Source organism: Xenopus tropicalis, chromosome 4 (genome assembly GCF_000004195.4).
Source record: "Xenopus tropicalis strain Nigerian chromosome 4, UCB_Xtro_10.0, whole genome shotgun sequence".
NCBI classification, from domain to species: domain Eukaryota; kingdom Metazoa; phylum Chordata; class Amphibia; order Anura; family Pipidae; genus Xenopus; species Xenopus tropicalis.
This window is the reverse complement of record NC_030680.2, coordinates 148,560,291-148,586,670: the sequence shown is the minus strand read 5'-3', so window position 1 is coordinate 148,586,670 and position 26,380 is coordinate 148,560,291. Positions and strand designations below refer to the sequence as shown.

General features: G+C 41.9%; 1 protein-coding gene across 1 annotated transcript in view; it reads right to left on the bottom strand.

Moving 5' to 3' along the window:
* The window catches only part of dnah12 (dynein, axonemal, heavy chain 12), an 84,167-nt gene that overhangs the window by 45,451 nt on the left and 12,336 nt on the right, over positions 1 to 26,380 (bottom strand). Inside the window, exons 10-36 of the mRNA XM_004914173.4 lie at positions 25,608 to 25,761; positions 25,305 to 25,396; positions 23,895 to 24,073; positions 23,123 to 23,258; positions 22,387 to 22,512; positions 21,434 to 21,568; positions 20,964 to 21,157; positions 19,593 to 19,836; positions 19,217 to 19,402; positions 18,280 to 18,480; positions 17,939 to 18,133; positions 16,734 to 16,855; positions 14,648 to 14,930; positions 13,676 to 13,795; positions 13,315 to 13,471; positions 8,731 to 8,903; positions 7,367 to 7,519; positions 6,915 to 7,154; positions 6,171 to 6,416; positions 4,540 to 4,659; positions 3,509 to 3,618; positions 3,236 to 3,416; positions 2,580 to 2,720; positions 2,131 to 2,214; positions 1,862 to 2,050; positions 1,663 to 1,782; positions 666 to 854 (exon numbers count right to left, since the gene is read on the bottom strand). Coding sequence (XP_004914230.2) covers positions 666 to 854; positions 1,663 to 1,782; positions 1,862 to 2,050; positions 2,131 to 2,214; positions 2,580 to 2,720; positions 3,236 to 3,416; positions 3,509 to 3,618; positions 4,540 to 4,659; positions 6,171 to 6,416; positions 6,915 to 7,154; positions 7,367 to 7,519; positions 8,731 to 8,903; positions 13,315 to 13,471; positions 13,676 to 13,795; positions 14,648 to 14,930; positions 16,734 to 16,855; positions 17,939 to 18,133; positions 18,280 to 18,480; positions 19,217 to 19,402; positions 19,593 to 19,836; positions 20,964 to 21,157; positions 21,434 to 21,568; positions 22,387 to 22,512; positions 23,123 to 23,258; positions 23,895 to 24,073; positions 25,305 to 25,396; positions 25,608 to 25,761 — 4,470 coding nt within the window. The remainder of the gene's footprint in view (positions 1 to 665; positions 855 to 1,662; positions 1,783 to 1,861; positions 2,051 to 2,130; positions 2,215 to 2,579; positions 2,721 to 3,235; positions 3,417 to 3,508; positions 3,619 to 4,539; positions 4,660 to 6,170; positions 6,417 to 6,914; positions 7,155 to 7,366; positions 7,520 to 8,730; positions 8,904 to 13,314; positions 13,472 to 13,675; positions 13,796 to 14,647; positions 14,931 to 16,733; positions 16,856 to 17,938; positions 18,134 to 18,279; positions 18,481 to 19,216; positions 19,403 to 19,592; positions 19,837 to 20,963; positions 21,158 to 21,433; positions 21,569 to 22,386; positions 22,513 to 23,122; positions 23,259 to 23,894; positions 24,074 to 25,304; positions 25,397 to 25,607; positions 25,762 to 26,380) is intronic.

Sequence of the window (26,380 nt, the reverse complement as noted above, 5' to 3'; positions counted from 1 at the left end):
ATGGTCGGCTATTTATTAATAAGGAAACTTGTGCGAATAAAAAACTCGAATATTTCGAGTTTATGAGTTGTAAAAATATGGCTTGACTCCCATTGACTTCTATAGACACTCCCAAGCTTTTACATGGTACAGTTTATATAGAATAATGTATCTAAACTGATCAGACATTTATATATGTATCATAAATCATCAGTCTGTATCCACATTCCTTTTGTTTCAATGTAGCTCCAACCCCTGTAGATTGTAAGCTCTTGCGATCCTGTATACCCCTGTTTGTTAAACTTTTTAAGATCCCTGTTTGTTTAAATTTATTGTGACGTGCTGTGTAATTTGCTGGCGCTATATAAATAAATGATGATGATGACGAAGATGGTGAATTGTTACATTCGAGTTATCGTTTTTTTTGCACTTAATAAATACCAGACATTGGAGTTTTGGAACCATAACTCAAATTCCAGTTTTTTAAGTGCAATAAAAAAAATCTAACTCGACCATTGATTGACAGAGATTGTTCCTCCAATCTCCATCAGTAGAACCCACCGCATACAGTACATGACCAGGTTGAACAACCAGAACTTATCATATACTGTCACTTTGAACCCCTGTATATACCTCAGCAGCCGCAATGGAGATACTGAATGTGTGTGTGTAGGATGAATATTTACCTCATACACATAGTCATATACCAGGCCCTTATCATCGAAGGCACACTCCCATTTCCCCACAGCGGCTGGTATTGGGTGCTCAGCAGACTTTCCCATTAAGATTTCTTTGAGGAAAGCATCAAACTTCAGGCGACTGTCGGTGTCGCAGCAGCCACCAATAGACCACACCATGGAGAAGGCAAAGCAAGCCTGGAAAAGGAAAGAGATTTATTTGTGTAAATGCCATGAATTCCCTACTGGGCACGTGATGAAGTTAATTCAATAGCACATCACTTAGTGGACATGGGCCTAACCATCAGGAACATGTAGGCCAAGAAAATGTACCCGAAGCAATACTCTGTATTATATTAAGGATATGATATTTTGAAGGGGTTGCAAAAAAGGTATTGTTATTTAATTTATTTTATTTTTCAGCTTCCAATCCCTTACATTTAAAAGTGCCCCTGCTGAAGGGTAACTAGGTTGGCATTTGTTACAGGTGTTGTTCAACTTTAAGTTAACCTTTAGTATGTTATAGAATGGCTAATTCAATTGGTCTTCACTTTTTCTTTTGTATAGTTTTTGAATTATTTGCCTTTTTCCAGCTTTCAAATGGGGGTCACTGACCCCGGCAGCTAAAAAACGATTGCTCTGTGAGGCTCCAGTTTTATTGTTACTGTCACTTTTTATTATTTACCTTTCTATTCAGCTCCTCTCCAATTCATTTTCTAGTTTCTCATTTTAAAATAAACTCATGGTTGCTACAGTAGCAACCAGATAGCTACTAAAATTCCAAACTGGACAGCTCCTACATAAAAAAGCTAAATGATTCAAAAATCACAAATAATAAAAATGAAGACCAATTGCAAATTGTCTCAGAATATCACCCTCTACATCAGAGTAAAAATGAATGTAAAGGTGAACAACCCATTTAATACAAACAGACAAAGATGGCTGCCACGAGAGAGGCAGGACTCTGAATGATTTGGGGTTTCAGGTGCTTTATAATGTGACTCACCATTATCCAAGTGCGAATGTTTTTATTGGTGGGTTCCTCTCTGATGCAGTCAAACAACAACATCTCAAACAGTCGAGTGAGCGACACCACAGCATTGCTGTTACTTGTAGCCACCAGTTCCTTTAGCAGAACATAATAAGAAATTGTTACTAATATAGAGGAGAAAAACATAAAAAGGCTCATTTCTGAACACACATACCTTGCACTGCTTCCGCAGAAACCTCAAGGCAGGTTGGATCAGCCAATCAAAGAGCTGCTCAAGAAGCCCAAGATGTTCCTTGGCTTGCAGAGCCTCCGGCAGGGTGTTCAGCCAGGACTTCACCAGTGGGTTCCAGCCCAGCTGTAAGGGCTCCAAATAGATCATACCGCAGCGGCTAACTGTTGCAGGCTGTAGGTACAAAAACCCTCAGCATTTCGTGGAGAGGGGCACAAAGCAATAGGAAGGCTTGCTGAATAATAAATACTTACTGAGGCCTGGGACAGATCCATCGTCTCAAAGATCAGACTCATCTGAGGCGACATCTGAATGATCTCCCCACTCATTAAGCACAGCTGGAAAGGAACAACAATAACTGATTTAGCTAGAACATAAGCTGCGACCATGTGATTAATTAAACTATAATAAAATCAAATTAATGTGATCAATTCATTTTTAATAAAAAAAAACAAGCAGAAACCCTAAGGCCACCACTTAAATCTGGAAACCAAAGACTGTATATAATATGCTGGCTTTTGTACTCTGCTCTGATAACAAGCCAGATGGTCCTTCACCTCCTTCTCCTCTAAAATAAAGGGCAACATAGAACCATGCGGCCATCATACATTGCAAATATAGGAATGCCCATGTAACAGATCCCTTAATGTGATCAAGAAATGGGTTTAGTTATTCCATAATAATATTAAGGGAAATACTTCACCTTCTTGTTGTCATCTAGGACAGTGTTCATGCTTTCTATCCACAGCGTGTCAATGGGACCATCAAACACCACCCATTTGCGCTCTGGACTCTCCGATAACGCAAATTCCCGGAACGTGTTAGCGACATTTCCATCTGTCCACTGCAAACAATAGAGGAAAATGTTCACCTTCAGCTTTAAAGAATATATGATATTGAAATACCATAATGCACAGGGTCAGAGCAAGGGGTCCCAGCAATGCAGGAAGGCTGGGACCCCCATGTCGGAGGAAACAATGACAGCAATGCTCCAGTTGCAGTTCCAGCTGCCGAATTACAACTCCCAGCATTCTTCAGCAGACATGAGAAGCTGGCATTTACAGTAAAACACAAGATGGAGGGCCACAGTTTAATATGCTCCACCTGGGGGCCTGGGGCAGATAAACTTTGGGGGGAAACAATTACAACCAGTTGTGGTTCCAGCTGCCAAATTACAACTCGCAGAATTCTCCCAACATTCCTCATGGGATGCTGGGAGTTACAATAAAACACAAGATGGAGGGCCACAGGTTAGACATAAAAAATATGTAAGAAGTGATACACAGTATAATATGCTCCACCTGGGAGCCTGGGGCAGATACCCCTTTACCACAAAACTATTAAGTCAAACATAAATACCTCATGGGAAACTGGGTCGAACTGGCCAAAAAGCTGCCCCATGGTGATGGATTTTGGATTGACAGTCCTGAAGATGACCTTCTCCTCATCGCACTGTTGTTCGTTCATAAGAGACAGGGTATCCGCCAAGATATGCAGGACTTTGGTTTTCCCAGAAAAAGGCTCCCCAACCAGCATAAAGCTAATTAAGAGAATATAAGGATATGGATAAAATAATTATATAAGTATTTTTCCATGGATCAGATAGATATAGGGGGTATAATGCCAGCTTACCCGTGTCGAACAATCATCATCTCATAGGTCTGAATCATCTTCTCTAGGAACACTGGGACTGGCTGCACATTGTGCCTTCTGCAACATTCATGGGCACACTCCAGTAATTTCTGTACAAATACAAACATGGGTTTTACAGATATGGGATCCATTATCCAGAAACCTGTTATCCAGAAAGCTCTGAATTCAGTGTCGGACTGGCCCATCAGGATACCAGGAAAACTACCAGTAGGCCCAGGTGTCAGTGGGCCCTCTTGCTTCTAACTATTTGGCCAAACTACATGGTCATTCCCTATTTCTGTATGGGAAAAACAGATGAAAGGATAGAGGAAAGAGACTTGGATAATAAAGAGGTTGAGAGAGGAGAAGAGGAATAATAGATTAGAAAGTGGACCTATGGTTCAAGGTTTCCTGGTGGGCCCCCGGCATTTCAGTCTGACACTGTCTGAATTACAAGAAGTCCATCTCCCATAGACTCTGTTTTAATCAATTAATTCAGATTTTTAAAAATAATTTCCTTTTTCTGTGTAATAATAGAACAGTACCTGTACTTGATCATCAAGTTTAAAACGATCCTATTGGGTTTGACTTAAGTTTACGTTATGTTTTAGTAGACTTAAGGTATAGAGATCCAAATTATGGAAAGACCCCTTATCCAGAAAACGCCAGGTCCTGAGCATTCTGCATAATAGGTCCCATACCTGTACTATAATATCCTCCCTTATTTGCCAACATAATGAATCCATTTCTAGATCAATAAAGAACCTATATGAGCATCACAAGATCACAAGATTAACCAACATAATAATAATCTCTGTGCTTAAATTAATTAATTAAAAGAAAACTAAAATGGAAATTACATTTCTGAGCAAGAAAAAAAAACATATGATGAAAAAAATGTACATTTCTATACTTAAACTGAGTTTAAGAGAAATAAAATGAAAATTACATTTCCGTGCAAAAAGAAATACTATATGGAGATATCTCCATCAGGGAGCAGCCTCTGTGACTCGGCAGATCTCGGTACTCACTTGGTAATCTGCTTCTGGGAGGGCGGTGCCAGGGAAAAGGTCGCTGGTGATGCCATTAAACAAGGGGATATCGTGGGACAAAAACTTGGGTTCGTTGACGTCTTTTATTGAGCGAAGAAGCTGCATGTTGGAAACCAATATTATGGTGAAAATACTGCACTTTTCATTGAGACATATTTGCATAGAGGGTTACATTACAAGCCAACTGAAGATTAAGGGATCCCCTATTTACTCCGTTTTATAAATAGTGCTGTTATTTTCTCTAATATTTAAGAATTAGACTTCCATCATATATGTAAAAGTCCACAGGTTTTCTTTGTGGTGTCTCATCTTTCTCAAATCAGTCACAGACCTTTCTAGCCAGCATCACAGTCATTTGGATAATGGGTTCCGGCTGTGTATCTAGATGTTTCTGTATATTCCTACCCTGTACCCTTGTACAACTGCAATCCCTACCATAAAGGAGGGCAGCGCTGCTGATTTCTGTCAGATACATGAGGAACACAGTGACAATACACTGAAATATTTTGCACAGTACATACCTGTAAAATAACTCTAAGGGCATTACTAAGGCTTAATGCAAAATCATTTTAGGGCCTATGGGAACGGGACATTTTCATTTAACATATTTTTAAAATGCTTATCATCACTTAGTGCCCCTCGTTGCCATCCAAACCTCCTGGGCCCTCCGTAAATATCAGCTAGTTATGCCCCTTGCTCTTAAGAGATTATTATGGCCTTTATTCTAAGCTGTACTTAGTATAGACTCTAATACTCTAAGTATAGCTCTACACTTAGTACACCTTCATCATTTTATTACAAACATGTAACAACAACAACAACAACAAACATTTGTAAAACACTTTTCTCCCGTGGGACCCAAAGCGCATAAGCTTGTCTCAGATAAGTTATGTGGCCATAAATGCCAGGCTAAACAGGTGGCTTTTCAGTTTTGATTTAAACGTGTCCAAGGTTGGAGCTGTCTTGATCCCGTTTGGCAAGGCGTTCCACAGGGTAGGGGCAGCATGACAGAAAGCTCTGGATCCAAAGGTTTTCAGTTGAACTCTGGGGGTGGTCAGATTATTGGATCCATTTGATCTAAGATTGTGGGAGGTGTATTGTGGATTGTAGTGATGTGCAAGTTGACTCACAACCCGCAGGTTTACCCTTAGTTCAGGCTGGTGAAATTTGGGCAACCATTGCAAGTTTGGGTTGGGTTTGGCTCAGACTGGGAAAGTGCACTCTTCCTTGGCTCCAGAGGTTTCCCTGTCTTGGAACTTAAGACATGCACAGAAGTAGCATTGGCAGGGTCCAATTGGGCCAGCAGGGCACTGGGAAAATATATGTTTGGCCCAGATCCCAGATCCTGCCGGTGCTCCCCGAGCCCGCAGATCCCCCTCTCTCGATGTGCCTAAGGTAAGGATAAAGTATGCACGCTTGGGGGAGGGGGCTAGGTGGGCAGCGGGGGCACCTGGGGGTACGCGCTGGTCCTGCATCCCCCAGTTCGACCCTTAGTGCTGGTTAATTTCTATGGCAGCAATGTTAAAAAAAACCCAAAAACATTTGGAGCCCCCCTCTCTCTTATATATAAAGGAGGTCTCTCCCAACAGTCAGAACAGTTGAAGACTTACAAGAATATCTTCATTCTCATTTGGGAATTTCAGCTTCAGGTTTCCGGCAGCCACTAAAACGGCTTTGACTGCGCGCATTCCGTAGTCGTAATGGAACTGAGAGGAGAGCTGCTCCGAGCAAAGCCTGTAGGTCATGACGATCTTCACTGAGAGGGGCTTAGCATTGAGGAAACCATAGGAGTAAAGGGAAATCTCTGCTATCAGGGCATAGTTGGGCACCATCATGGCTACAGTCCTGAAAAGAACCTAAAATGTGGACAAAAAGCTAAATTTAATTAGTGAAGTGCATGCAACAGATGAAATAATAAATATTAGAAATGCCTTATTCCCATTACAGGCAGGGTCAGACTGGCTGGCAGAGTACCATAGCATCTTCTGGTGGGTTCAGTCTGGGACAATTTCATCAACCCTTTATAATAATAATATTAATAATAATAATAATAATAATAATAATAATATTATTATTATCCCTTATCCATCTTTAATCCATCCTGGATGTTTCATTCTTTGGTGAGTCCTCTGAGGCAAAGCCGGACCCTAACTGCAGTTGTTTTGCTCATTACTGGGGTTATGTAATAAAAGGCACTGAGTTTACACAGGAGTAGTAACCCAATGCAAACAATCAGCAGGTAGAATTTACTTGTAACCTGTTTAAAAGCAAACATCATATTGGTTGCTATGGGTTATTGCTACCAGGCAATGATGCCTTTTTATTACATATGGGGGGAAGACTTTAGAGTTTACCTTGAGGTTATCAGGAAGCTCTGATCGACCTGCGTAGCCGGGATTCATGGTTATGGCTACAAAGCAATTGGGGTTCAGCTTCAGTTCTGTCCCTTCAAAGTTGAACAAGTCCATCTTCGTCTGGATGGCTCTCTGGATGCAGAGAATTTGCTGAGCCACCACAGACAACACCTCGAGCTCTATACGGTTAAACTCATCGAAGCATGCCCATGCCCCTGACGATGCCAAGCCTTTGAAAAACTGCAAAAAGGAGTAAAAGTGTTAATTTCAGAACAAGTCTGGCACCGCAGTGCGTGGAATGAGTCCCTACCTGGCAGGCCATACGAAATGGTTATTTAGCTGACATATTAGCTGTAAGCCAGACAGCAGAAGTACATGTTGTATTGATAGGAACTGTGGATGGTAGGAGGGGGGTTATAGAGCATCTGGATGGATATAGGATTAATTAGTACCTTTGACATCGCTAAATAGTCCAAACCATCGGAGCAGTTGAAAACGACACACTGCACTGCCAGAGCTTTAGCCAAGTCTTTGGTTGTTTCGGTTTTCCCGGTACCTGCAGGACCCTCCGGAGCTCCCCCCAGATTCAGATAAAATGCCCCGATCTAAAAGACATAACACCTAGGATGCTAGTATAAAGGAACAATATGGCACAGCTTACAGAAGGGTGGGGATAATGATAATTGAATTTACAGCAGCAGAGATTATTTTACAGAACAGCAATATGATCAAATATTGCCATCTGTTGTTTTTCAGAAATAGTGCCCCCAGTGAAAGATAGAAAGGAAATTAGGGTGAGGACGGGGCAGCAGCACCAGATTATTTACAACAGACCTCTGGACCAAATGACAGGCCTAGCTTGCCCCAGCCCCTGAAACCTAGGGGGAAAATCATCAAACTTAATCAGAATTGCCCCTGAGTCAGAATTGCCAGTGGGCCCCCTATACTTCTGAACCCCCCACGCCCCCAATGGCAATATCACCCCTAATGTTACTCTCTACTAGTGATGAGCGAATTTGTCTCATTTTGGTAAAAAAAAATTGCGAAACGGTGAAAAGAAGAAAGGTCTGTCTATGTAGCCATTCTCCTATGGTATCCATAGCCAGGGTGCCTGGTGGGAATTAGACAATGTGGGCCAACAATCCATCAGAAAGGTAGTTTACCTTTAAATTAACTTTTAATCTGATGTAGACATTAATATTCTGAAGCAAATTGTATTGGTTTTAATTTTTTATCTTTTGTGGTTTTTCAGTTATTTAACTTTTTGTGCAGCAGCTCTCCAGTTTGGAATTTCAGCAGCTATCTGGTTGCTAGGGTCCTGTTTACTTTAGCTACCAGGCAGTGGGTTAAATGAAAGACTGGAATATGAATAGGAGGAGGGCTGAATAGTAAGATAAGTCATTAAAAGTAACAATATTAAGACATTTTTGAGCGAACTGAGCAATAGTTTTTGGCTGTAGGGGTCAGTCCAGTGAACACTGGAAAAATACGGAAGGCAAATAGTTTGCACACTATAAAAAAATATATAGTGAAGACCAATTGCAAAGTTGCTAGGAATAGGACATTCTATAACATACTAAAAGTTAATGAAAAGGTGAACCACCCCTTTCTAATGAGCAATAAATTGTCACACTGTCAGACTGTTGCACAGAGCTCCGGACTTGCACCATACACAGCTCTCTGCCCTAGTATAATATATAGTAGTATAATAATATTATTATATAATAATATAATTCTCTACCAACCCACCAGAAATGGGATCTGACACTATTTTAGTAATACGTTTTCACCGGCAGATCTCATTCATAGCTCATACCAAGGTTCGGTAACATCTGTCTGTGAGGGGCGTAATGACGAGTCGAGGCGAATTCCCCAGATACTCGTAGGCGTATTTTACATTGCAGTTAATGATGCGGACACGGGCGTTCTCATTCTCCCAGTAATAGCGCAGCTGGGCCAGCCACTGGAAATCTGTCTCGTGAGAGACGCCTGCAAGAGAGAGATTGTATAACTGGGGACCTGTGTTACCTGATGTCTGACCTGGCCTACAGAACTTTCCCTGCCATCTCTCTGCATCTCAGTATCTATCAGACCAGCCGCGCAGTGAATAATATGGTAGAGAAATATTATGGGCCTCATTTACTAACCATTGATTTTTAGTATTAAACTTGATTCAAATTTTTGAATTATTGGTACAGAGAAAAGGGAATCATTTAACCATGAAATAAACCCAATAGGGCTGTTCTGCCCCCAATAAGGGGTAATTATATCTTAGTTGGGATCAAGTACAGGTACTGTTTTATTATTACAGAGAAAAGGGAATCATTTAACCATGAAATAAACCCAATAGGGCTGTTCTGCCCCAATAAGGGGTAATTATATCTTAGTTGGGATCAAGTACAGGTACTGTTTTATTATTACAGAGAAAAGGGAATCATTTAACCATGAAATAAACCCAATAGGGCTGTTCTGCCCCAATAAGGGGTAATTATATCTTAGTTGGGATCAAGTACAGGTACTGTTTTATTATTACAGAGAAAAGGGAATCATTTAACCATGAAATAAACCCAATAGGGCTGTTCTGCCCCAATAAGGGGTAATTATATCTTAGTTGGGATCAAGTACAGGTAGTTTTATTATTACAGAGAAAAGGGAATCATTTAACCATTAAATAAACCCAATAGGGCTGTTCTGCCCCAATAAGGGGTAATTATATCTTAGTTGGGATCAAGTACAGGTACTGTTTTATTATTACAGAGAAAAGGGAATCAATTAACCATGAAATAAACCCAATAGGGCTGTTCTGCCCCCAATAAGGGGTAATTATATCTTAGTTGGGATCAAGTACAGGTACTGTTTTATTATTACAGAGAAAAGGGAATCATTTAACCATTAAATAAACCCAATAGGGCTGTTCTGCCCCCAATAAGGGGTAATTATATCTTAGTTGGGATCAAGTACAGGTACTGTTTTATTATTACAGAGAAAAGGGAATCATTTAACCATTAAATAAACCCAATAGGACTGTTCTGCCCCCAATAAGGGGTAATTATATCTTAGTTGGGATCAAGTACAGGTACTGTTTTATTATTACAGAGAAAAGGGAATCATTTAACCCAGTGCTGTCCAACTTCTGTGGTACCGAGGGCCGGAATTTCTCTGACCTACGTGGTGGAGGGCCGATAGTCAAATGTTGACTACGCCCATGTATGTGAAAGCCACACCCTCTTATAAAGACACACCCCTTTGCCACACCCATTTTTAGACAACACACATTCTGGCATCTGTAGAAACTGGGAGCTGGGAGCTAGACCACAGGTAAGAATGTGTTTTTCTCCTGTCTCAGAGTACAAGCTCCCCATTTCATAGTGTAAAATAGAAAATCAATAAATACATTGTAAGAATTGTCAACATGGCACATAGAGCTAAATTAATGTATTTTGGGAGCATTTATTCACAAACTGGGGACCTATATTACAAGGTCAGCACCAGTGTACCTACTGTAGGTACATATGCTGACAAGCAGTAAGAGAATGCCTGGTACATACACTAGCACAGCACTGCTACAACCTCAAAGACCAGAAACTGAACAGGTGTACCACTGGCAGTATGTGCCTTAAGTATGTGCAGATTAGCATAGTGCTCTAATACAGGAGATTCAGTGATCAGTGGGACCTCAAAATATTTATACATGCACTTAGATTGTAAGCTCTACGGGACAGAGACCTCCTTCCACTGTAAATTATACCACATGGCACTGTGTCTTTACACTTATTTATTGTATTTATTATAATACTTGTCCTCCCTGTGTGTAAGTTTCTCTGTTGTAAAAATGTACAGCCCTGTGCACCCTTGTAGCACTTTCTAAATAAAGTTATACATACAAGACTACAAAAAAAATTTGCACTTGTTTAGTACCACAATAGATTGATATAGGCCAGAATAATCCTCAACATTTATACAGAAGGAAATCTTTTACAGCACTCATTAAAAGGCACATTAAACCCACATAAAATGGTACAATAAGGCTTAGCAACAATGGGTACCCTGATTTCCTGTATCAAATTGAACACTGACCTCCAGCATTGAATGGGATAGGAATTACAACTGGTACACTGAAATAATACCCCAGTATAAATTGGTACTGTGACCCATTAAGCCCAAAATTCACCCCATCATAAATTGCTACAGACACCCCTAATATTAACCACCAGCAGGGACTGACACTGTGACCCACAGCGTTAAAAATCATTATCCCCACAGTTAGGCTCACCACTTTTAGGGCAGGCTCTGGTAGTATGATGCAGGCATGGGCAGCAAGTTTAGGGACCAAGGCAGCAGATGGCAGGTGGCAAAAGACCAGATGAGGATCGCGCAGCCGCATTCTATCTGCTGAAGGCACCTTGCCAAATACAAAGGGAATGTGGGGGCGGAGCTTGTGCCGCGAGTGGGCGGAGCTTGTGACAGCATATCTGGACGTCCTATCGGCCGGTAGGAGACTGACTGAATAAAGCAGGGAGACTTTAATGAAAGTGCGGGGAGACACTGGACAATGTGGAGATGCACAGGCTGCTTGTTAGGTAATCGGTTTAGTTAGGGGAGGTGTGCGCACAGCCTAGATTTCAGATTTACCCACAGTGTTGCGGGCCGCAGTATACAGCCTTGCGGGCCGCATGCGGCCCACGGGCCGCCAGTTGGACAGCGCTGATTTAACCATTAAATAAACCCAATAGGGCTGTTCTGCCCCAATAAGGGGTAATTATATCTTAGTTGGGATCAAGTATAGGTACTGTTTTATTATTACAGAGAAAAGGGAATCATTTAACCATGAAATAAACCCAATAGGGCTGTTCTGCCCCAATAAGGGGTAATTATATCTTAGTTGGGATCAAGTACAGGTACTGTTTTATTATTACAGAGAAAAGGGAATCATTTAACCATGAAATAAACCCAATAGGGCTGTTCTGCCCCAATAAGGGGTAATTATATCTTAGTTGGGATCAAGTACAGGTACTGTTTTATTATTACAGAGAAAAGGGAATCATTTAACCATTAAATAAACCCAATAGGACTGTTCTGCCCCCAATAAGGGGTAATTATATTTTAGTTGGGATCAAGTACAGCTACTGTTTTATTATTATAGAGAAAAGGGAATCATTTAACCATTAAATAAACCCAATAGGACTGTTCTGCCCCAATAAGGGGTAATTATATCTTAGTTGGGATCAAGTACAGGTACTGTTTTATTATTACAGAGAAAAGGGAATCATTTAACCATGAAATAAACCCAATAGGGCTGTTCTGCCCCCAATAAGGGGTAATTATATCTTAGTTGGGATCAAGTACAGGTACTGTTTTATTATTACAGAGAAAAGGGAATCATTTAACCATTAAATAAACCCAATAGGGCTATTCTGCCCCAATAAGGGGTAATTATATCTTAGTTGGGATCAAGTACAGGTACTGTTTTATTATTACAGAGAAAAGGGAATCATTTAACCATTAAATAAACCCAATAGGGCTATTCTGCCCCAATAAGGGGTAATTATATCTTAGTTGGGATCAAGTACAGGTACTGTTTTATTATTACAGAGAAAAGGGAATCATTTAACCATTAAATAAACCCAATAGGGCTGTTCTGCCCCAATAAGGGGTAATTATATCTTAGTTGGGATCAAGTACAGGTACTGTTTTATTATTACAGAGAAAAAGGAAATCATTTTTAAAAATGTGAATTATTTGATTAAAATAGAGTCCATGGGAGATGGCCTTTCTGTAATTCTGAACTTTCTGGATAATGGGTTTCTGGATAAGGGGTCCAATACCTAAATATTAGACATTCAGAAAAATGAAAATGTATAGAGTCTTAGTAAATCTCTTCCTACATGTGCTACTGGTCTCATATCCTTACAGGCAGGTTTACTGGCATTATAACTGGCACTAATATAGATGGTGAGCCAATGATCCTCATCGGTCACTTCAGAGCCTTACAGAATATCAATATAGTCTCCTGCCTTCACCCAAGGCACCCTAGGGCCAAATGATCGAATGACCATGGCGGCATAGGCGCTGGCAGATCAGGGTGTGTATCAACAAGCCGATGTGGTCCCTGATCCAAGGGAAACTCAAACATGCCCAATCAAGATCTCCCCAAAATTAGGCCGGATATCGGTCAGGTAGGCCCATCGGGGGTTCCCTTAAACGGGTCGGAAAGGCCACCTTTACTTGCTGGAGTCATGTAATAACAGGCTCACATTTTGCAACCAATGAGAATCTTGCTGCCAAACAACAAACCAGTAAATGGCACCCATTGCTTTCTATAGGTTCCATAAACTGGAGCAAACGTTGGGCCTGTGAATACCTGACCCTATTTTTGTTCACAGGACAATTACAAACGTACCTGTTTCCACCATGTCCATAACGACATCCCGTGCGTGTACATCGATGGTTACCAGCGCCCCCAGAGTGATGCGAGTTTGCTTAGACAGCGTTCCTCTCACAAGTTCAACAATATCATTCAGCTGGAGCTGAAGTTTGTCGTAATAATTCCTTAGGCCCTGGAATGGGACAATGAAATGGAGTGAGCAAGGTATAATAAAGCAGAAGATCCTGATTGGACACTCAGCTATAGAAAAGGACCAATGATAAGCCAACATGGAGGATTTAGCTAATGGCTTGTGCAGTGGTTTCAAGCGTCAAACGTAGCGACTGTGCAAAGCTGTTTCTCTATGGGATAAAAGAATGAAGCTTTCAGGCCTTACCTGCGGCCCATCACGGATGGCTTCACTCACTTCACTAGTCCAGAACATCTGGGAGACACAGAGCACCACTTGGCCTGGCCAATCTCTCACCCAGTCTTTCCTTAATGTTTCCGGATAGGCCTGTTAGAATAATAAGTAAATGACTTAGTATTTTTAGAATGGTCAATTCTAAACAACTTTCCCATTGGTCTTCATTATTTATTTTTATATTTTTTGATTATTTGCCTTCTTTCAAATGGGGGTCACTGACCCCGGCAGCCCAAACGCTCTGTGAGGCTCCAGTTTAATTGTTACTTTTTATAATTTCAATTTCTTTTAAGGTCCTCTCATATTCACATACCAGTCTTTCATTCGAACCACTCCCCGGGTTGCTAAGGTAATTTGGACCCTAGCAACCAAATAGCTGCGGAAATTCTGAACTGGGGAGCTGCTGATCAAAAACTGAAATAATTAAAAAACTACAAATAATAAAAAATGAAGACCAATTTCAAATTGTCTCAGAATATTACTCTCTATATCATACTATATGTTCAACATTACTATATTGTACTAAAGCTCAATGTTAAACAACCCCTTTAAGGTTTTAGTCTGCTCTGCTCTATGCACTTCTAATAATCCCATAGGAATGAATTGATGGGTGATTTTTTTCTGGGGTGAGCTTTTATCTCACATTATGATTAATCTGCCCATAAATGTTAGTTTCAAGCAGCGTCGGACTGGGCCGCCGGGGCAGCCTAGACCCAAACCCTCCGGGGCGCTCCCGTGATCCTTCGGTCTCCCTTCCCCGGGGTCAGAGGGTGTTGGGGGCCCCTACAGGGGGGGTGTGAAGACGGCGGAGGCCATTGGGGGGTGCCCATAAGGCAGAAGCCCTGGTGGACCCTGCACCCCCAGTCCGACCCTGGTTTCAAGACAGAGGTCTCTCTACAACTTTATTGCACAGACCAAAAGACCCCACAAATAGTGATACCGTACCAATCTAGACCGGGCGATCACATCCCGTACGCTCCGCAGCATGACATCTTCCACCTGTACCAGCCACTTTTCCACGGCCCCCCGAGCCTCCGAGGTGGAAATGGTTTCAATCAGCTCCACGTGTTCCCCCTCCGTGCTGTACATTGCTCTAATGTCCAGGTTGGGCAGGAACTCCAGCTTAGCGATGCCCTCAAAGCATTTCTTTAAATGTGGCTGAACTCGGAGAGGGTCCTTGGTCTCGGACAGAATCTCCAGCATTTCATCGTTGGACAGGAAGAAAAAGCTGCAAGCAGCAGTGCACATGTACCATTTATATAAACATAACAGTAACTCAAAGTCGTATATGGTATAAATACGAATTAAACACGATCATTGTTGTATTTATAAAATGTCACAATAATGTTGTTATCAGTTGTACGAAAATTTGGAGTTAACGTTCAAAAATCACGAATTTTTAGAGCCAAATTCAAGTTTACATGGACATTCATTTCCATGAATCCCCTTTATTTTTCCCAAACAGGAAGGGCTCCAGCAGCCATTTTATGAGCATTGGCGCTCGTTCTTGGAAAACAATAATGTGTTTAAATTTTACTTGAAACTGGGTGAAATAGAAAACAATGATGGGATCAACTTCCCCTTGAAACTATGAAATAGAAAACAATTATGGAATGAACTTCTCCTTGAAACTATGCGAAATAGAGAACAATGATGGAATTAACTTCCCCTTGAAACTGGGTGAAATAGAAAACAATGATGGGATCAACTCCCCCTTGAATATGTATCAAGGACAGGCTGTTGCTATTCTATTCCTCTACTATTGCTATAATGCTACTCGACTAACTAAAATTTTAAATATCATGAATTATTTCTGAAAATTTTTGAAAATGTCTGAAAAACTCGAATTTCTGAAAAATCCCGAAAATATCTAGAAATGAAAAAACAAAGTTGCAAAATTGCTTAGCAAATGTACCCCTAAACAGCGTCGGCCTGGGCTGCCAGGGTACCGGGAAAAAACCAAGTGGGCCCCAGCGGCCTAGATCTAACCCCCCCCCCCCCCCCAGGGCACTCCCGCGATCCACTGTCTTCCTCCCCCGACGCACTGCAGGTAAGTATCTTTTAGGAGCGCTCAGGGTTGGGGGGTGGAGGGTGTTGGGGGCTTCTGCGGGGGGAGGGGGGTGAAGACGGCGGGGGCCATTGGGGGGTGCAGGGGCCCCTGAGGCAGAAGCGCCGGTGAGCCCTGCACCCTCCATTCCGAAATGTGGCAAATCCTAAATCTTCTCCCCTTTTGCTCCTATTTGCCAATGCTTTATACCTTATTACAATAACATGTACAAAATAAGGGAGATTGCTCTGCATTTTATGCAACTTAGGGAAATTGAAAAAACCCTCTCTGTAATGTTATATACAATGCAAAATGTAACCATACGGGCTGGCCCAATCTGGAAACTTCTCCTGACAGAAGGAACCTGTGCCGGGGAGGCAAGAAGAGGCAGCCAAGCTTATTCTTCCCAGCAGAATGACTCCGCCCTCCCCTGCCAATGATTACCAATTAACCCAGGGGTCCTCAAACTTTTTAAACAGGGGGCCAGTTCACGGTCCCTCGGACTGTTGGGGGGCCAGACTATATTTAGTCCTCAAACTACGGCCCCTGCTGGGACCTCAACCCTGGCTAGTACCTGTCTGCCTCAGCGTGGTCCTTGGCCCCAGCGCGTCATTAGCGTCGCCCAGTAGGACACGGTGGTGTGGCCAAGGACCATGCTGAGACAGACAGGTAGTAACCAGGAGCGAGGACTCATCGGGGGCCGGGTAAATAACAATGGGGGGGGCCGTATCTGGCCCGTGGGCTGTAGTTTGAGGACCCCTGAATTAACCCAATGTGGGGAATTCACAAAAATGCTGATATTAAGACAAAATGAAAGTGGAGATTGATTTGTCGGATTTTTGTGAATTTTTGTGAATTCCCCCCCAATGAATAGTCAGTGCAGAGAAGACAGTTGTTCCCTTCTAGATTAACTCACATCCTCTAATAAGAATGGATAATAGCAAAAAAGCAGGTTATTAAATATACAGTTGCTAGAAATAATACCGTGGAAAGAAAAGTCTCTTCTTTTCTAGATAAGCATTAAGACCCTTCATGATTTTTTCTAGAAGCATATTGCTGTCCTGAAGTTTCTCCAGAAGCCCCGGTAAGGAGGTTGCATTCAGCACCTGGGAAAAAGGTAAAGTTCAAGCCAAATCATTTTGTGCAATCCAAGTAATGCCGTATATAACAATTAATATTAAAACAATAAATTGGCTGCTGTCTAAGAAGCCCAGTAAAGTCAGTTTGCATTCAATTCAAATTTAATGAATTGGCACAATGCTAATTTTTTGGTTGTGTTTCTTGGATACTCTACTTAAACTATTATGTGGAAGAGGGGATAAAGAAGGGGCCCAAACATAATTTTGAATGCCTAAAGGTGGCCATATTGGCGATATTGGGCTAATTCGGTCATTTGGCCCTGGAGCCAAATAATCGAATTAGAACAGTGGGTATAGGCGCCCGTCGGTTTGGGCGGGTATAGACGCCCGAATGGGCTTGTTGATGCGGTCCCTGATCTGACGATAAATCAAACCTGCCCGATCAAGATCTGCCCAATTTCAGGCCAGCTGTCAGTCGGGCAGGCCCATCGTTAGTGCCCATACATGGGCCGATAAGCTGCGAATCGGTCTAAAGAACCAACATCGGCAGCTAGAATCTGCAAGTGTATGGCCACCTTAATTCTTCTCAAAAATTCTAAATCAGGGGTCCCCAAACTTCTGACAGAAGGGGCCGGATCAAAGGCTCCTCAGACTGTTAGGGGGCCGGACCGCCATCACCAGCTTCCAACCCGACACCCCCCCGCACTGCCGCAGCTGCAGGGGCAGGGGTGCCTCTTTCATATCCCGCCATCAAACCAAACTGTTCACAACTCCTGTTGATGTTGCTTATAGCAGTCAATCAGATGCTTTGCTTTGGTTTCCTTACTGTTGAAATCTAATTTCTGATTGGTTGCCCTGGGCAACATCACCAGTATGGCTTCACTCCCCTTTTTACACAGCATGATAAATATACCCCTAAGGATTCAGATGAATCTGAGCACTGCAGAAATTGTAGGGACTTGGCCCAATCTCAAAATTTCTCAAGCAAAAAAGTACTTACTAAATTAAATTAAAGAATGTCCAGGATTTGTCAGGTTTATCCAATAACAGCTGAGGTGATTAGGAGACAACATTTATTAGCCAGGGAGGGATGAAGCCGGCGGATAATACCTTTGCTTCTTTCACGCAGTGCTTCATAATCTCCTTCCAGTTTCGATCCACTGTCTGGAAGAGGCGCCCTTCCTCAGGCATTTGCTGCATGATGTCCTCAGAGGAGAAAATGGGCTCTAAGTAAAGCCACTGCGCCTGCACTTTCAGCCATTCGTCGATGGTCTCCTGTATGCGCATCAGTCGCTCCTCCCATTGCTGAAGAAGGAATTGGCCAAGGATTAATATGAGAAACACATTTACCGAGGCCTAATTCCTGTTACCCTTTAGCCTGTACATACGTAGGACATCTTGGTGGTGTCTGACTCCAGGAATAAGGCCCTAGTGAAACATAAACACATTACCTTGATTTCTTTTTCGAAGGGCTTAATGAAAGTTGATCCCCTCATTGTCTGAGTCTTTACGATCTGGTCGTCCAAGGTTGTCTGGATTTCATCCACGGCAGACAGAATGGACACCCCAGACTCCCGATAGGGGCTTGTACTGAACGAAATGGTGTCCCACAGCTCCACCATTGTATGCATGGCCTTCTCAAGGGAGAACTCCTGTGGATAGGATGTACACACCTTGTAAGATTATGATCCAAAGGTTCTGGTACTGGTCAGATATATGCACGGAAGCACAAGATGTCACTGAATTACACTGAAGAGGCTGTAACTAGTAGGGTGTATTAGTTCATGCTCCTGCCCTAGGAAGTGAATGCACATTACAAAAAACTGGTGAAATATTTTTGACCACATCTATTTTTGCAACCACACCCCCTAAATACCACTCCAATTTAACAAAATTGGCAGGTTTTTTAATATTTGGACACATTTCTGGGGGTTTAGGGGTCCTATTTTATGCGTTATTACAGTTTTGCTAATGAAAGTGAATTTGCCCTTTAAGAGTCTCAGTTCCCCCAAGAGACCTGCAGCAGCCAATCAGCAGAACAATGGGAAGGGAGCAAGATAGCAGCTCCCAGTAGGTATCAGAATAGCACTCAATAGTAAGAAATCCAAGTCTGGCTTGGGACTCCTCCAGTTACATGGGAGTAGGAGAAACAATAGGTTAGCTGAAAGCAGTTCTAATGTGTAGCGCTGGCTGAAAGCTCAGACTCAGGCACAAGGCACTGAGATGGCGCCTACACACCAATATTACAGCTACAAATACATTTGTTGGTTGAAGAATAAAAGGTTAAATGGCAGAGGGAATTATTTGCTGTGTAACAGTGTCATTTAGAGATAAAAAGTGCCCCATAAACACGACAGTGTCCCTTTTACGTTCCCATAATGTTCTTACCTTGCTGGCTGCAACACTAATCTGCTCAAACTCCTCCAGGTAGGGAGTTAGATTTTGCTTTAGAACCTTCCTCAGTGTCGATCCAGAATCAGGGGTCAGGTCATACTGCACAATATCAGACATCTGATGCCAATGGCGGGTCCGAATGCCCGGGTTGCAAAGGATGCTCACCAGGGGGAGATATTCCTGTACAAGAGAGAGAGAACAAGACATAAATTCTATGTTTGCCAATTACATCTTCATTAGGTGAAATTGTCCAGAATATGTATAAACCCCATAATAAAACCACATGGCTAAACTGGACAGGAAGGAAGTGTATAGTAACCAGTAAGTGCCCATATAGGAATGATGCACTTCAGCATGAATGGCACCATACCTTAAATGCTTTGACCTGCTCCATCACAGTGGAACACATCAGCGCTGTGGGGTTTTCCTTCTTCTCTTCCTCCTCCTTTTCATCAGTGAGCATTCTGCGTTGTGAGGACTTTTTCTTCTCCTGTTCAGCTTTCTGCTGCTTCTGCTGGAAAAACTTCATCATTTTGTATACTTCCCGGAAGATCTCATCTAATTCAGCGTCCATGGTCTCTCCATTCAGGTCCAGGAATGCTCCATCCATCCACCTGGAGACAGAAGAATAGGTTGTGGAGGAGACTAAGAACATACACAATTGGCACACTAAATGCCCCAAAACTCTCATTAGCCTTCCTCCCCTTCTTCACCTGGGAAAGGAATGGTGCATTATTTGAAATCCTGGCAGAGGAGGAGGGACTAAAACACTGATGTTAATAATTGTAACAACTTCTCCACAGCTTACAGGCAGCATGCAGGAACTACATAACCCACAATGCATTGCACTGGGATGTTCCTTCCCTTATTGACATCACCTGTGCAGGGAATTGTAGGATGCAGGCTGAAGACAGATGACTACTGAGTCTCAAAGTAGTCAGCCAGATCAGCAGGAGAACTGGGGGCGGGGCTTAGGGAACTGTTACAAACCATATTATTACATTAAAAAATCATGAAAAGGCTGCATATTTGTTTAATTGATGTAGATTGCAAATTTGTTTGAAATTATGTTTAAGGGGAGTTCCCCTTTAAACTGTCTTTTCTCAGAGCTGGCAAATCCTTTTTTTTACAGAAATGGCATTTGCCCATTAAGAATGTACCAGTGAATTATACTCCTCTAGATATAGAAGGATTGTGCTTAAAGTTGTGTTTCGGACCAATTTTATTGAGAAATTCCACCAAAACCCCACTGGTCCCGCCCATCTGTGCCACTTCCTGCTGGCTGAATTCTCTGGATGTTCAGGGGGTGCGGCGGCTCTCAGTACACTGCACTGTAGGATAGGAACCAATCAGCAGCTAGGCTGACCTGATAGGGAACTGAAGCCTGTCTGTGCTTATGTGACTGCAGGGCTGTGACTGGCTATCCCCCTCCTACTGTGCTTCTGGCAGGGACCATTAGGACACGCCCACCCCTCATTTGAAACACAGACAGGGACCTGAGAGGATCTATAGGGAGCTCCAATAAAGGGGCCATTTTTACAGATAGGATTCATTTTTTTGAAACCAGCACCATATAGTATTCATAATTGCCTACAGGATTAGGGGTTTATTCCATTCATCCAATATGTCTCCTTTATTATATATTTAAGTATATCAAAATTATTCTATGTAATTAAAACTTGATTGTCCCTGTTACGATAGTCACACGATAGTAAGAAGACACATTATGAGGTTTTCATACCTCTTTTCAGTTCTCTGCCATTTATAGATCAGGCCAAAAAACTTCTGATACATTTCAATGCTGGCTTTGAGGGAATCCAGTTCTGGGTACACAGTCGGGTCCCATTTATACAGAACTTCCTCTTTATTAATAAACGCCATCACCTCCTCCGTCTCCGTTATGCGCTTCTGCACCGTCCGCACGTCGGAAACGTACTGAGAGAAGAAACATATATAATATTATATTATCTGTTAGCCATCCCAATCTTTAGTGCTCATCACTCACCATCTAGCCGAGGTAGGTAGAAAGTACAGGGCTAATATATACCAAGCGAGACACATATAGGCACAAACACATTCATGAATGCTGATTGGTTGCAGTTTTGTGCCTAATGCTGTCCCTTGTGATAGTGAATAACTCCAATTATTGTATACACCTGTACCCTTTCCGTTCCTTAAGGAACATTCCACTGTGTATTTTTTCAGCCTTACCTGCTGCATCATTTCCAGCTCTGAGCATTCAGCAAATTCTTCCACGCGACGTGAGAGTTTCTCCAGTTCCAACAAAAGCTTCTCCCTCTTCGCCAGCAACTCACTCTCCCCTTTACGCTTGGCCTTTTCAATCAGCTAATAAGGAACAGCACCGCGTTATAACAAGTACAAATGCACCCTGCTTCCATTTGTATTAAAGGGGTGGTTCACCTTTAAGTTAATGTTTAGCAGGTTATAAGCAACTTTCTAAGCAACTTTTCAAACAGCCAAACCCTATTGCTCTGTGAGGCTCCAGTTTAATTGGAGTCTGCTCCTATTCATTTATGAGTCTTTTATTCAAATCACACCCTGGTTGCTAAGGTAATTTGGATCCTAGCAACCAAATAGCTGCTGGAACTCCAAACAGGAGAGCTGCTGAACAAAAAACTGAAATAATTCAAAAACTACAAATAATAAAAAATAAATACTAATTGCAAATTCTCAGAATTACTCTCTACATCATACTAGTTAATTCAAAGGTGAATGACACATTAAAGGGTGGTTCACCTTTAAGATAATGTTTGGTATGTTTTCCTAGCAACATTGCAATTGGTCTTCATTATTTATTTTTTTATAGTATATATATATATATATATATATATATATTATTTACCTTCTTCTACTGACCCCCAGCTTTCAAATGGGGGTCAGAAACAAATACTATGTGAACTTATAATTGTATCAGTATTGTTACTTTTATTCCAGTATATTTCAGTATCTCATTCAAGCCACTGCCTGGTTGCTAAGGTAAAGAAGACATTAGCAACCAGATAGTAGTTGAAATTCCAAACTTGAGAGTTGCTGCACAACAAACTAAATAAAATAAAAAAATGAAAACCAATGTTTTATTACCCTGTATTTCTGTACAGAGAAAATATGCTATTGTCTTCATTTCTCATATACACTTTATGTACCTCATCATTTGCATCAAACACAGGGTTTATGTTCTGCGGCCAGAGAAGGACGGTAGCATTCAGCGTGAGATCCTCCGGGGGGAATAAGTAAACATCGAGCAGGTAATTCATACGTCTCTTACATTCCTGTAAAACAATGTTACTTTCAGATTAAACCACAGGATAGTCAGTAATTTACTGTTAATTAGTCAGTTGGGTGATTTATGATTTTTGCCTTTGGTATATTGGTTTTTAGGAAAGCTAAGAGTGAAGACATACGGAGCTTCTCAGTAGCAGCTACTTGTCACGGCTACTAAACATCAGAAAATCCCCTGCCATAGACAGTACTGAGAATTGCCTCTGCTAAAACACACGTAGGGACAATTATCAGTAAATGATCAGCATTGTCTGTTTTAGTAGCCGTGACAAGTAGCTGCTACTAGTAGCTCTGTGCGTCATCACCCTTAAGGTGAAGACACATGGAGCTACTTAGTAGCAGCTACCTGTCATGGCTACTGAACACCAGAAAATCCCCTGCCATAGACAATGCTGGGAATTGCCTCTGCTAAAACACACGTAGAGACCGTTATCAGTGAAGATCAGCATTGTCTATTTTAGTAGCTGTGACAAGTAGCTGCTACTTTTAGCTCCTTTTGTCTTCACCCTAAAGGGTAAATAACACACTGCATGTAAAGCAAATTAAAGGTACAGTATATTTGATACATGTCTGGCTTATTACAAGCCCCCAGTCACTTACAGCAATCCGAGCGTTCAGCTCCGCAAGGTCTTTAGTCTTTGCTTGTTCCACATAAGCAATCTCCTCTATCACGTCCTCTGTTGTTTCAGGAACCTTCAGTGCTCTTGCTTTAATTGTCTCAAACTCAGTACAGATCCTATAACACATAGAGACATATTCATTTAAAGTAATATCAGTAGCCAAGTACTATACACTGTGCTGTTACTGGGGCTATGCCAATATCCCTGCTAGTGCTTCTCTGGCATTAAATAGTATAACTTATATTAAATTCAGGGATCATACTTGACCAACGTGTCACGTAAACACGAAAGTTGAAAAATTATTTTTAAACCTTCAGTGCCTTAATTTACATATGCAAATTCCGATTTTATTCGGCCGAATCATTCGTGAAGGGTTCAGGGTTCGCTTGAATCCCAAAATAGTGGATTCGGTGCATCCCTAGAAATTACATAAATGATGTATATGTTCTACAACCATAGTATAAAGAATGCATTCACCCCAAATATCACTCTTATTGGCCCTCAGTTTGCACCCCCCCCCCCCCCCCACAGTCCTGCAACCACGGTTGGAAAGCAGGATGTTTTACCCAAAAAGAGGAGGAAACAGCTTGTCAGGACTAATAATGCAGACTCCTGCTGCTTGTACCCAGAATGTGTGCTTTATTCCAATAACTTAAAAAAACACAGTTTTACATTCACTATATGTGCCCTTTTCCTCTTATGGTCCAAACACGGGACAGAAAATGAGTTGGTAAAATGAAAAATAAACTCACATTTGGTTTTCCTGCCTGTGGTCGGTCACCAGTCTCTCCAGCAGGATATTGGCAAAGCTTTTTGCCTTATCGGCCAGACCCTGCTTTAGATCGTCACAGTCCAGCTGTACCATAGTAAAGTGGGCCCGGACTGGCAAGTTAGTGATATCCTTAGCAAGCTGGAGAAACTGCTCTACAAACTGTAAGGGAACCACAACAAGTTAGTAACAGAGCATTACATTTGGATAGCTTATTATATTATAGAGTAAAGATCCCTGTGAAGCTATTCCCAGGTTACAGATAAGGGTGAAGACACACTGGGCTACTAGTAGCAGCTACTTGTCATGGCTACTAAATGCCAGAAAATCCCCTGCCATAGACAATACTGAGAATTGCCCCTGCTTAAACACACATATCAGTAAATGATCAGCATTGTCTATTTTAGTAGCCGTGACAAGTAGCTGCTACTAGTAGCTCTGTGTGTCTTCACCCTTAAAGGAACAGTAACACCGAAAAGTGTATACATTTTAAAGAAATTAAACTATAATGTACTGCTGACCTGCACTGGTAAAAGTTTTGTGTTTGCTTCAGAAACATTACTAGAGTTTATATAAACCCTGGTGTGTAGCCATGGGGACAGCCATTCAAAAGAAGAAAAGGCACAGGTTATATAGCAGCTAACAGATAAACCCTGTAGAATACAATGGTGTCTTATCTGTTATCTGCTATGTAACCTGTGCCTTTTCTCCTTTTTTCCAGCTTGAATGGCTGCCCCATGGCTACACATCAGCTTATTTATATAAACTATAGTAGTGTTCCTGAAGCAAACACCCCAGTTTTACCAGTGCAGGGCAACAGTACATTATGTTTCAATTACTTTAAAACACTTTCATTTTCTGGTGTTACTGTTCCTTTAAGGAACACACTGGTGTACCAGTAATCAGCTGTAGCTCCAAAATAATAATGTTCACCCCCAATCTCTTTAACTGACCCCTTAGGATTGACCTTCTATCTAGGCAAGTCCAGGCCCGGATTTGTGGAGAGGCCACAAAGGCCCGGGCCTAGGGCGGCAGAAACCTTGGGGCGGCATGCCGCCCCACCGCACAAAAATTTTAAAAGTTTTGTCCCCATACGGAGCAGTGGGGACTTCTCCCCACTGCTCCGCATGCATGATTTGGCCTACAGGGCATACGCGCACCCCTCACCCGCTGTTCACGCATGAGCGCGCAAAACCCCGGCTCCTTTTGCACGCATGCGCACTGGGGGGGGGGGGCGGGGGGGGGGGTGTGCGACCGGGGGCGGCCTCGGGGCGGCCAATTGGGAAATCCGGCCCTGGGCAAGTCTAGATACTATAACTCTACCCAACTGGCCTTCAAGCTGGGCCCCAGAGCTTGGGAACCATTTTATTAATGAGCCTTTACTCGTACGTACTGTTGTGTAGTCATCAAAGCTGTGCTCTTCTGCAAGAAACATATCCACTTGCTGACTGGCTGTTCCATCCACCAACCAGCTGTAGTTTTCCACTGTAATAAAAGGAACAAATGCAAATACACAGAGGATAGAATGAATCCTGATGGTGAAATGATACATTCTTGTTTTCTTAAAGGAACACTGCCATGGGAAAACATGTTTGTTACAAAACCCATCAGTTAATAGAGTTTCTCCAGCAGAATCCTGCATTGTAATCTGTTTTTCCCATGGGCTGGCATTGCCTGCAGCACAACTTGTACTTACCATAAGTGTTAAAGTGCATCTTAGGCCCCTCCAGATTGTGCCTCACTGCTTCTCTGAGTGTTGTATGTGCCCACTGCATGACATGGTCCGGCAACTTAGCTTCGATATTCTGAATGGAACCTCCGGAGAGCCATGACTGTACAGTCTGAATAGTCTGAGGGCAAAATAAATGAAGTATATGTATAATTATACATAGGACATAAAAAACAAGTACTTTTGCTTGACCTTACCTCCTCTGTTATTTTACATTTTGAAATAACATCAGACAACGGATCCAATATCTGTGTATATATACAGGTATGGTACCCGTTATCCAGAATGCTTGAGACCAAGGGTATTCTGGATAAGGGGTCTTTCTGTAATTTGGATCTCCATACCTTAAGTCTACTAAAAAATCAATAAAACATTAATTAAACCCAATAGGATTGTTTTGCATCCAATAAGGATTATTTATGTCTTAGTTGGGATCAAGTATAGGTACTGTTTTATTATTACAGAGAAAAGGGAATCATTTAACCATTAAATAAACCCAATAGGGCTGTTCTGCCCCAATAAGGGGTAATTATATCTTAGTTGGGATCAAGTACAGGTACTGTTTTATTATTACAGAGAAAAGGGAATCATTTAACCATTAAATAAACCCAAAAGGACTGTTCTGCCCCAATAAGGGGTAATTATATCTTAGTTGGGATCAAGTACAGGTACTGTTTTATTATTATAGAGAAAAAGGAAATCATTTTTAAAAATCTGAATTATTTGATTAAAATGGAGTC